The sequence below is a fragment of the Telmatherina bonti genome, assembly GCF_933228915.1.
Source record: "Telmatherina bonti genome assembly, chromosome: 19".
Classification (NCBI taxonomy): Eukaryota; Metazoa; Chordata; class Actinopteri; order Atheriniformes; family Telmatherinidae; genus Telmatherina; species Telmatherina bonti.
The window spans coordinates 20,700,620-20,709,727 of record NC_136617.1 but is presented as its reverse complement, the minus strand read 5'-3'; the positions used below and the strand labels follow the sequence as shown (position 1 = coordinate 20,709,727).

General features: G+C 35.5%; 1 protein-coding gene across 1 annotated transcript in view; it reads right to left on the bottom strand.

The window, feature by feature from the left end:
- Positions 1-8,091, bottom strand: part of triqk (triple QxxK/R motif containing) — a gene marked incomplete at its 3' end in the record, with an annotated part of 23,356 nt that extends 15,265 nt beyond the window's left edge. Inside the window, exons 1-2 of the mRNA XM_079258727.1 lie at positions 7,953-8,091; positions 4,521-4,592 (exon numbers count right to left, since the gene is read on the bottom strand). Of these exons, the coding sequence (XP_079114853.1) occupies positions 4,521-4,581 (61 nt within the window). The 5' untranslated portion in view covers positions 4,582-4,592; positions 7,953-8,091. The remainder of the gene's footprint in view (positions 1-4,520; positions 4,593-7,952) is intronic.
- Between the last annotated feature and the right edge of the window lie 1,017 nt (positions 8,092-9,108).

The following is a 9,108-nucleotide window of genomic DNA, read 5'->3' as shown; positions in this document are numbered from 1 at the left end:
ATCATAATTTTGAAGCACCAGCTCAACACGAGCATACTACTTCATTTTTTTCCAGCAGCTGTGAAGGAGAAGGAAAATAGACTACTGAACACGGGAGGCAAAGCAAGACGCAGATTTTGTGTGTCATCAGAACGGGACAAGGTAATGAGCATGCTCAGAACGATCGGAATTAACTTAGTAGTGGAATTAATCAGTTTGGATTTAAAATGCCAATAAACCCGCAACTTACTTCAGAATTAAGGTTAATTCTGAATTTATTATTTCAATTCAGAATTAGGTGTTTACATGACCATTTTTCACCAATTTAAAGCGGGTTTAACTTTAATTCAGAAATAACGAGGAATTAAAACTCCCATGTAAATGTGGCCAATGACGAGAGACTCATTTGTCATTTTTTACATAAAATAACTGCTAAAACCAGCCACACAGAATGTAAAATTGCTCAAATGCTGTGTAGCAGTATTACAAAACAAACAAGGCCTGAGCCATCATCACAGACAGTGCAATGAACACGGTCCACACTGTAAATTCCAAGTGGCAGCTGCAAAGTAGCAGTTTTGCTCACATACTCAGTTTCGCCTTTCTAAGAAGCTTTCAAAATCCCAGCAGTTGGTTGCTTTTGCAGCCAGGTAATTGTTTCACTTTTTTTCATCATGGTACTTTGGTGAGCCTTAAGCTAAAAGAAGCAAAAACTACTGGAACCATCTGCACATAAGCTGGTGATTTACATTAGCATGCTGGGGATGATGGAATGGTTCCAAGTATATACCTACCAACAATTTCCACTGCTTCCTTACTTCAGTGTGGAAGAATGAAAGCTATCTTTGCATTTAGACAAACATTTACATAAAGACCACAAAAAAAACACTGCAACACTGACTGCAGTATAAACAACAGACGAGGCAGAGGACTCTTAACGCAATCGCTACATATTTACCCGCAATGCAATGCTAAGTCAAATGCAGGAAGTTACTTTTTTTTGTAGTCCGCTTCCTGTATTTGCTCTGCTTGAAACGAGCCGTGACCTGCTTTTGTAGGCAGACCGAGTCCGCTTCTTTGGTCTAAATCAGGAATTGTTTGGGGCATTCACATTTTCCCATGCGAAGCAGACTTTCTGAGCAAAAGGACTCGGATTCAAATCAAAAAGGCTGATGTGAAGGTGTCCTTATTCTCACAAGGCTGGGTTAGATTAGTTTGTATTAGTATATTATTTGTCAATTATCTGATTAATTTAGATTTTTAAGTGAAACAACAAAAATTACATTTAAACTGTGATTATGATCAAAATAGCAGTGAAAAGGCAGCTTTTCATCACCAGTAGAAAAAATGTTAGATAATCAAATAAAAAGGCTAAACGGTCTTTTTATATTCTCAACTCTCACGAGTCTTTGGCACGTTCCAATTCTGTTTTGACCTGTCTGCTAACAATGGGCTGCATTCCATTTCAAATTACTGTCAGCCATCAATTTTAGCAGTTTACAGGCTTTTCTATGGCATGTATTTGATCAATATTCATGAGGTTTTTCTTCCTTCTTTCCTTTAAAAAAAACATTAAAGCTTGATCAACATTGAATTTATGCAGGTCTTTATAGACCATGTTCCTCATTAAATCCTGTTTTACATTCATTTATTTAATGAAACTGAACTTTGCATTGCATTAAAACCCCAGCAGTGCATCTTTTAAATACCGGTCTACAATCATAGACTATTTTTTTCCAATACTGAAAATTTTGTATGTTCAGTTTAAAAACTCTGTAAACATGTTTTTTAACCTTCCGACTTTACTATAATAAATCTTATAATCTTATAATAAATCTATAAATTTTATTTAGATTTTTTTCTCAGTATTTCTTTAGAGTTACTGCAGTCTATGGATATGTAGATGATCATCTGTGATGACTCCAGCCCAGGCACGGTGCAGTGACTAAATACAGCACTTTGGGCCTTGTTTTAAGATAACTTGAATGTCCAAGACTGTAAATAATACTATAACTCTAAAGATGACTCATGTTGGCATATACTTCCCAAAACATTAAAGGCGAAAAAACAAAAAGGCTAAACTTATATACTAGGTCTTGTATGTGCTCTCTGAAACTAAGGCTCTGAAAGGTCTTTGTCACTCATATGAAGAAAAAAAAATAGCTTTGGCTTTCACCAAACCAAATACATCACTGGAAAGGTCTCCATGTGGAGAATAATATATGTCAGTATGAATACTCTACATGAATCCTTCTTTTAAAAAACTGATCTTTGAACCTTGACTTCACTGCATATTCCTGGGCTCTTAATTTAACTATAAAAAGAGTCTAAGGACATGGGACCAACTGTGATAAAGAGTTCTGGACCTGAATTGTCATGTATTAATTTATGGTTATACCCACCCACTGTGGATAAAATAGATTTATAGCCATTTAACAACTGGATTATTAGGACCTTAGTCCACAGTTGTGTTTATTGTCCATTTAAACCTGTTTCATTGTAAAGTCATTAAAATTAAAAATTAAGTAAACATTAAACGTCAATGTGAAAAGCATGTATTATATAAGGACTACAACTCTAACAACAGCGCCATGCAGCTGAAAACAAGTAAAAGACGTGATTGTAGCTTTTTCATTATTCAGATCCGCTCTTACTTTGAAAATATGTACCTGCTTCAGAAGTCAGTAACCTAATAAAGCCAAACTACTTGTTAAACTTTTCATATATGATATACGTTGATAAAAACAAGTTGTTGGTTCATTTGTAAAATATTTTTTATTATTAAATACAGCAGGTGCAGCCTGGTTGATCCATTAGGAAAAAACAAAATAATAATAATAATAATAATAATAACAACAATAATAATAACTTAATAACCTCCTTCATTCATATTTTAAAGATATTTTACAGACAAACTTTTTTTTTTTCCCAATAACTAAATTATCTGTGGTGAGAAAAAATAAACTCGGGGAATAAATTACAATATTCTAGCCAAACCGCCTGTAAATTACGTCCGCTGTATTTCAGCTGCATTTACGTAAACAACAGTTTACCAACCTGTCGGTAAATGTTAGGCACAATACAAAAAGAAAAAAGTATTCCACAAGAGGAATCATTATAAACATGCCAGTAGCCAAGAACAAGGTCCAAGAGACACTTTTCAAAACTATCTGCCATTGTGTTTACCTCTGATCTTGTGTTCATGCTCTTGTTCGCATGAACACCAAGTCGACACTGCACCTCAAGATCGCGACATGTTACCTTGCATCAGTGCACGCAGCTTATGTATCAAACGTACGCTGAGAATCCGTGGTCGCCATGTTACGTACGTCTGTGAAACAGACGTGGCGAGAATCCTCAGAAATCTAATATGTCATGTTATTTTCGACATGGGACACTTTAACTTTTGGATTGTGTTATTCTTTCCTGCTCATCACATATGACCTCAGCTGTTGCATCCTGCTGATCTCAATCACCAATTAATCTAAAACAAATGTGAGTTTTATGAGTTTCTTTGTTAACTGGGTTAAAATCATTTTTCCATGAGGCACTGCACAACAAAGTTGCACTTCTTCTAAAAAATATGGAACTCCTGGGATCTAAAATAATATCTTTTAAGCCACAGAAACCAAGAATATTTCTATTTTTATATGAAAAAGTCAAAGCTACTCATGATTATCCATCCTTGCCACTGGCAGCCCTCTGGTTTTGTTTCATGTGAGAATAACAAAAGAAGCATGGTGATTTATTTTAATATTAGGGGTGCCCCCTTAGAATAATGGTTGGGGAAACACTGATATTTAGTTAATATGAGTAAACCAGTAGCTACAGACTTGAAGTGGCACTAAACTTTTCATAAAACAGAAATGAACTGATTTTAAACATATTCACTGTTACATTTTGGCTTCTCCATATCTTGAGTGACTTTTTAACATGTGTACTGTTTCTAATTGTGTAAATGTGGTTTCAGTGTAGTTTAAATCTGTTGAGCATAAGAAGCTGTGGCGCTTTGCAGAGATGATGATTGTTCTTACACAACAGAAACTGACAAAGGTTTCCAAAGGAGATGGATGTTTCTGCAGTTTGGAAAAACTGTGAAACTGACCCTGAAAGAGAAAGTGTGAGTGATTTATGGTGCATATTTATTTGTTTCAGTTATTGTTTGTGGTAAGTTTGCCCACATCAAGCTGGGAGTTATTACTTTTCACTGAAATGGAGTTACACAACAAGGGAACCCTCAAACCTCAACTGTCAAATTAGCTTCATGAACTAATTTTCAGAACTTATTGTTTTAATTATCAGTTAATATTCCAATTGTCCCTTTGATTAAATGACAAATTATATAGTTTAACTGACATATAAATACCAGCTGCATTTCCTTCTATATTCTGAAACAAAAAAATATAATATATTCCCAACCACAATCATCACAAATGAAATGGCCATTCCCGTGACGTTATTTCATTACATTTCACCGATTTGCTGTTGCCCAACAAACCGATTCAACAACACTTGTGTTGCAAAAGAAAAAAAAAACTCACCGATCTGCTTTCTGTACTGATCAACTGGTAATCTGGTCGTGCTGGCGTCCTTCTTGCCCATTCTCTTTCCTTCTTTTGACAGGAAATGAAAAGGAGAAAAAAAATAAATAAACAAGCATCTGAACTAGCTGAGAATTTCACAGCTGCTTCTCTGCGTTACACCTGATCATTTAGTTTAATCAAATACAGATATAGCTCCCTTCCTGCTGCTGCAGTGAGAGATAACTTGTAAAATCTGCAGGAAAGATTCAAGTAATTGCACCATCATATATAGAGAAGAGTAGTCAGTTTTGATCAGGCAGATGGTTTATCTTTCGCATACATCTGCTGCACATAATTAAATTAATTCTCACCACCTTCCATGTGTGTTACAATCTTAGTGTGAGCTTCCTATCAATCTCATTTAGCATAGCGCCACCCCCACCCCACACTCACACAATGACTTCTCTCTGATTACTCTGACAGCTCGGAGGTAAGATGTAAAGAGAAAGGAATAAAAGAAAAAAAAAATTAAAGAACACTATAAACTACATCCTGTGAATGACGACACACACATTAATATTTGAGGCTGTGATCCAAAAATGCATTTGAGTAGAGACTCAACTAAATCTGCAGGATTTTTTTTTAAGCAGCAAAAATTCAAATTCAGATCGAAGAAATTTGTTTCTTCTATCCGTCCAATCTAACAGTTTCTCTGTTCTCTGCTCTAAATTCCAGACAGGCTCCTTGACAACTCACCGCATCGAATCAATATTGCAGCCCTTTGTTTAAAATAAAAGTAAATGTGAGTCGAGGGGCAAGCCCGCTGTTGTGGATGATACTGGAATATCTAGCGAGTCATCTCACTGTAAGGTTCATGACTGATTAAAGTAAAAGTCCAACACTTTCTCATGCGTAAGTAAATAACACTAAATACCTACCATCCCAGTAATAATTATAATAAATAAATCCAATGTTTAAATATGACAGAGAGAAAAATGTGTATGCAGGTGTGCACATGGGGAGAAGAGCAAGGTGAATAGGAAAAAGCATCTATGTGTATCCAAGAGGAACAAGAGTGGAGGAGAATCTGCAGGAGCAGCTGGGGAATAGAAAAAGAGAGACGGAATTAGCATGTGCAAGGAGCGTGGCTGGCTGCCGGTGCTGACTGATACCTTCTCATGGGAGGCTGCTGCTGCCTGAATTTTTACCATACACTAAAAAAAACATTGTTTTCAGCTACATTTCAAACACTGTTAGTGCCAGCAGAGAAGGGGGACATATGCACAGCTATTGTTCTCCAACCCTTGGAAACCAGAGTCAGCAAATTAAAGGAAGTGAAATACAAAAAAGGAGAAGAGGAAATTTTCCAAATGACATGTTTACAGTTGGACACAGTTGGCTTTCTGAGCTACTGGCTCTGTTGAATTGTGCTGCAACATCACAATATTATGTCTAAATCTCCATAAACAACACATTTTGCAGCTTTTATCATCACATGCAGCCCATTTACTCTGGAATTTCCTCAGATATATTGCAGTATGATTTGAATTTGCAGCAGTGGGGTATAAAGAGGCAGTTTGTGTCATGGAAAAAAAAAAAAATCCACACTCAATGAAAAGGGGGATTTTCAGCTGACAGGGTAATTATACAGTAATACCATTAACATCACCCAATTCTTAGATTACTTAAATTCAAACAAGGCCTAGCATGTAAGGGCTGAACATTCAAGGACAGCATTTAGTAAAGAGTCATTTCGCTTTATTTGAAAACGTAGGCTCTTTTCCAGTACAGTGCAACTGCCAAAGTACCTCTGAACATAAGTAAATTTTCCCTCAAGTCATTTATTTGTTTTTATTTTTTATCTTTGTTTTAAATTTATTTCTCAATCATCATAACTATGTGGTAACAGGAAGTTGTCATTAAGCTTCTTGGCACAGGTCAGTCTCTGTTGGTCTGTGTCGTACGAAATGATAAACTATGAACTTAATTTAAATAAGCAACTTAATGCCTGATTTTAATGTAATTTTTTCTACTAAAGTAACCATTGAATCCCATTTAAATATTTAGGCAGTGAAGTTAAAATTTGAAGACTTCATGAGGAAAAACCTAACTTTCTTTTTGGGTATAATGCTAGGTTGGTTAATTAGACATAACATATGATGTTATGTCTTGGTGCATTTTACACAGTCTTCTAGATAAGCCTGCTCTCATTTTGGGGTTAGCTTGACATTGCTGTTAGTCTGGAAGAATACCACACAACAAACAAGGACTTGTGCCATCTGAAGAAAGCTGCATTGGGGAATCTTCGTCCTGAAAGTTTTTGATGTTTCCCTGTTCCAACACACCACATTCATTCATCATAAATGAATGAATCACTGTGTAAATGTTGATAATCTGATCTGTTGGATCCATTTGATTTGAATCGGTGTGCTGGACCTGGAATACATGGAAAGCCTGCATGATTCCGACCCTTGAGGACCAGGTTTGCCCACCCCTGGTCTACATTTGCTTAAAAAGCCCATTAGTTCTCATTTAAAAGGCAGAAGGCTCCTTCAAATTGCTACTTTCTAAAACCTGAGAAGTCCAAGAAGTTCTGGAGGAGTCCAGCTTCAGTACCAAGAGTTTTGAACAGTGATTCTACATTGTGTTTCTACCAGAAGAACTCCAACAAAACAAAGAAAGAGCCACAGAGCAGGAGCGCGTTCAGCATCACTGCAGCAATGAAGCCTGATTCTCCAGCTTTGCAATTAGAAATGCTTTCTTTAAAAAAAATAAAATAAACAAATGGCAGGATGAAACTGCTTATATGAGCAATGAACAATATATATAAGCATCAAAACAACCATAAACACTGATATTAATGGAGCCACTGAACTAAACATGAACTAAAGTAAACATAAGCAGCATTGTGTAACTTTCTGACACTAAAATGATTAGCTTCTGGCTTGTCTTTGAATGTTACACTGACATTTACTGGCACACGTGCACGTTTCATCCATTACCTTTTAGCCTAGCCATAAACACATTTTTTTCTGTTCTTTGCATGAATAAAAAATGATTAAATGAATAAAAACTGTCTGAAATGCAGTGGAATAAAAATAAACTCTGAACTTCCAAGTATTATTAATTAATCTAGATGCGAATTAATAGTTTTAATTGCTGGACCGAACTAACCCCACATTGCTGAGTACATTTTGGGGAAATGATCACTATCTGACACCAACCTGGAACAATTACAAACTTTAATCAGATATTAAGGCACAAGTAATGATTAGAAAGCCGATTTTTCAAGGGAAAAGACCAAAAAGACAATATCCATTCAGATTTACATTAGTTTAAAGTGAATATGCAGAAGTCATACAATCTATACTATTTAAATGATCAACCTAATTAACGCAAAATATAACAGACTTGCGGGCAGCTTTCATTCATAATAATAAAGCTACTTACCTTGTTTTTATTTATAAAGTATGACGATTAATAAATGTAATTCTGCATTACGGATAACCTGGCGCACTTTGAGCGGACACTGGAGGACGGAATTGATCGTTTTAAGGTACTTTGATCTAAATTTTTCCACAATGCCAACACACCACTTTTCCTATAATAGTTCCTGGTTTGTGTGACAGATAGTACTTTGGTCCAATGGGACGAGGGTATTTGTTAAACTGGCCAATGGCGCACCACTGGGCGGGACCAATCTTCCGGAGGAGCATGTGACCGCTGAAAAGCGTTCCAAAACACACCAGCTTCTCTTAACTCTAAGGAACGGTATCTTTAATTTAGAGTTTATTGAGAAAAATGTGGGGGTTTTCTTTGCAATTCTGGTGGATGTTAAATAAGGATTTCATAACAAAATGCCTATGCATTGATTTCTTGTTATTTATGAGCTTAGTAAAAATGGTAAAAGTATTGTTCACTTCTGCTGAGTTGAATTTATTTGATCAGATCATTAATTTACATGCAAAGTGAAAGTTTAAAAAAGATTTTTTTTAATGATAATTGATATTACCACCCATGCAAACTGATTAAGATAAGTTAAATTAACCATTGAACTAAACTATGCACAGTTTATAGTTTATTTTGCTGTGATATGTATATGTCACAAGCAGAAGTTTTTTGTTTGTTTGTTTGTCTAAACTGCTTTACATTCATGTTTTCTCTATTCTCTTGTTCTGCGGTCATATCAGATTCTAACAACACAGGAAGTAAACAGTCAACACCAATTCATGAAAGTAACCAAGGAAACAAGAATGAACGTTCTGGGGGTAAATCTGGAGGGATTATTATATTTCATTATTGCGTCCTTCAACCTAGAAACAACAACAAGTGCTTAAATGGAAGATATAAAAATGTAACTACAACAAAACAGTTGGAGAAATTGTGAGTTTAAATATGTGGTTTTTAATAATAAAACTAGAAGTGAAAAAGATTTTAGCCGGTGTTTAGAGTCATCAATCAAGTAAACATTAGAAACGTATTAAAGTATATTTAAAACAGCAACTTTCATAAGAAATAAGGTTTAAAAAAAATGGTCAAAGGTGGCCACAGACTGAGTATGGAAACATTTGGGTAGAACTTCACCTCAAATCTCAGAGTTGATGAG